The following is a 2,576-nucleotide window of genomic DNA, read 5'->3' as shown; positions in this document are numbered from 1 at the left end:
ATTTATCATGAAATGTGGTGTGGAAACATTTCATAAGAATTTTTTTTTTTTTTTTGTTTTGTTTTTTAGTTTTTATTTTTTTATTTTTTTTATTCTTCCAATTTTATTTTATTTTTAAACTTTACATAATTGTATTAGTTTTGCCAAATATAAAAATGAATCCGCCACAGGTATACATGTGTTCCCCATCCTGAACCCTCCTCCCTCCTCCCTCCCCATACCATCCCTCTGGGTCGTCCCAGTGCTCTAGCCCCAAGCATCCAGTATCGTGCATTGAACCTGGACTGGCAACTCGTTTCTTACGTGATATTTTACATGTTTCAATGCCATTCTCCCAAATCTTCCCACCCTCTCCCTCTCCCACAGAGTCCATAAGACTGTTCTATACATCAGTGTCTCTTTTGCTGTCTCGTACACCGGGTTATTGTTACCATCTTTCTAAATTCCATATATATGCGTTAGTATACTGTATTGGTGTTTTTCCTTCTGGCTTACTTCACTCTGTATAATAGGCTCCAGTTTCATCCACCTCATTAGAACTGATTCAAATGTATTCTTTTTAATGGCTGAGTAATAATCCATTGTGTATATGTACCACAGCTTTCTTATCCATTCATCCGCTGATGGACATCTAGGTTGCTTCCATGTCCTGGCTATTATAAACAGTGCTGCGATGAACATTGGGGTACACGTGTCTCTTTCCCTTCTGGTTTCCTCAGTGTGTATGCCCAGCAGTGGGATTGCTGGATCATAAGGCAGTTCTATTTCCAGTTTTTTAAGGAATCTCCACACTGTTCTCCATAGTGGCTGTACTAGTTTGCATTCCCACCAACAGTGTAAGAGGGTTCCCTTTTCTCCACACCCTCTCCAGCGTTTATTATTTGTAGACTTTTGGATCGCAGCCATCCAGAAAAATAAATGACCCAATCAAAAAATGGGCCAAAGAACTAAATAGACATTTCTCCAAAGAAGACATACAGATGGCTAACAAACACATGAAAAGATGCTCAACATCACTCATTATCAGAGAAATGCAAATAAGAATTTTTTATTAGCAGATTTTTAACAATCCTCAGTCTGATTTGTTGATGACAGCCTAATAAATGATACCAAAATATGGACATCTGTACACATTCCAAAGTAAAATAAAAATAACACACAGAGATATAATGGCTATATAATCTTTCTCAAAGAAATTTTACACAATCACTTTTTATAGCCGTGAACTCTGGGGATAATCAATGTAATCTTAATCATGACTTAAGGCAGCACACTGATCCATACACTTTCTCAGAGCTCCCTTGACCTCACTGTTCCTCAGACTATAGATGAGGGGGTTTAGAACAGGGGTGAAGATGGTATAAAATGCTGACACAATCTTATCATGGTTAGCTGACCTAAAGGATTTTGGTCTCATGTAGGTAAAAATGGCTGCTCCAAAAAACAGTCCCACCACGGAAATATGTGAGGAGCAAGTAGTAAAAGCCTTCTTGCGGGCTTCATTAGAACACATCTGGAGAACAGCGGCAAGAATGAGACTATAGGAAATCAAGATGAGGGAAATGGGGACTAGGAGCATTAACACGCAGCACACATACATAGCATACTCAAAGACAGACGTGTCAGCACAAGCCAAACGCACCAGAGAGGGGGCCTCACAAAAGAAGTGATCAATCTCATGTTTCCTGCAAAATGAGAAGTTGAGGGTAGCAGCAGCCTGCATGAGCCCATCTGCTGCACCAAGGAACCACGATCCCAAAGTCATTCTTAAGCATAATTGCCAGCTCATGAGGACTGGGTATCTCAGTGGATGGCAAATAGCAACATAGCGGTCATAGGACATGGCTGCTAAGAGGAAGCACTCGCCCCCTTCCAAAGTGAGGAAGAAGAAGATCTGAAACCCACAGCCGACTTGGGAGATGAACGTCCTGCCGGTCAAATAGTCAGCAGCCATTTTAGGCACAATGGTGATAACCAGTATCATGTCCATGAGGGAGAGTTGGCTCAATAGGAAGTACATAGGCCTGTGAAGCCCAGAGTCCAGGAGAATCAGGAGAAACATGAGGGCATTGCCCACAAAAGAGGTGAAGGCAGTTATCAGAACCAACACAAAGAGAAATTGGTGGGATCCTGTGTGATTAAAGAGTCCTAGGAGAATGAAATCTGAAGTGGTATTCCAGTTTTCCATGATTTCAAACAAGACAGACACAGTAAACAGAAAATAGATGAGGGTTATATATACATAACATAACAATATTTATTGAAGCACAAGAAAAAAATAATTTTTCTTGACCTTGATTAATCCAGGAAAGAGCTTTTGCTTTCCAAATAATAGCACTTCTATTTTTATGCACAGCAACTGGAAGAATTAAGTCTGTAGATGGAAACATAATTACTTTGATATTGTTAGGGGATTTAGTTTAACTTTACCAAGCTATACATTGAAAATAATAATGATTTTCTTAGAATATTTCCTCCAATGTAACACTGTAATACTAAATGCAAATTTTTATTAACTGTAAAAGGCATTTTGTGTAGGGATAAGTTTTCCTTGCAAAGTCACAGAAACACAACCT

General features: G+C 39.2%; 1 protein-coding gene across 1 annotated transcript; it reads right to left on the bottom strand.

Moving 5' to 3' along the window:
• Nucleotides 1–1,249: 1,249 nt before the first annotated feature.
• Nucleotides 1,250–2,203, bottom strand: LOC133252017 (olfactory receptor 2T12-like). The gene has a single exon (XM_061424772.1). It carries the CDS (start codon nt 2,186–2,188, stop codon nt 1,250–1,252), a length of 939 nt encoding a protein of 312 aa, XP_061280756.1. The 5' UTR covers nt 2,189–2,203.
• Nucleotides 2,204–2,576: the final 373 nt, after the last annotated feature.

The sequence above is a fragment of the Bos javanicus genome, chromosome 7, assembly GCF_032452875.1.
Source record: "Bos javanicus breed banteng chromosome 7, ARS-OSU_banteng_1.0, whole genome shotgun sequence".
In the NCBI taxonomy this organism is placed as follows: Eukaryota; Metazoa; Chordata; class Mammalia; order Artiodactyla; family Bovidae; genus Bos; species Bos javanicus.
Note: the sequence above shows the minus strand (reverse complement) of the source record. Positions and strands in the feature narration are given on the sequence as shown.

What these genes read in the sequence shown, in the direction of transcription:
- LOC133252017 (XM_061424772.1), bottom strand. Translation starts at nt 2,188, where the DNA reads ATGGAAAACTGGAATACCACTTCAGATTTCATTCTCCTAGGACTCTTT.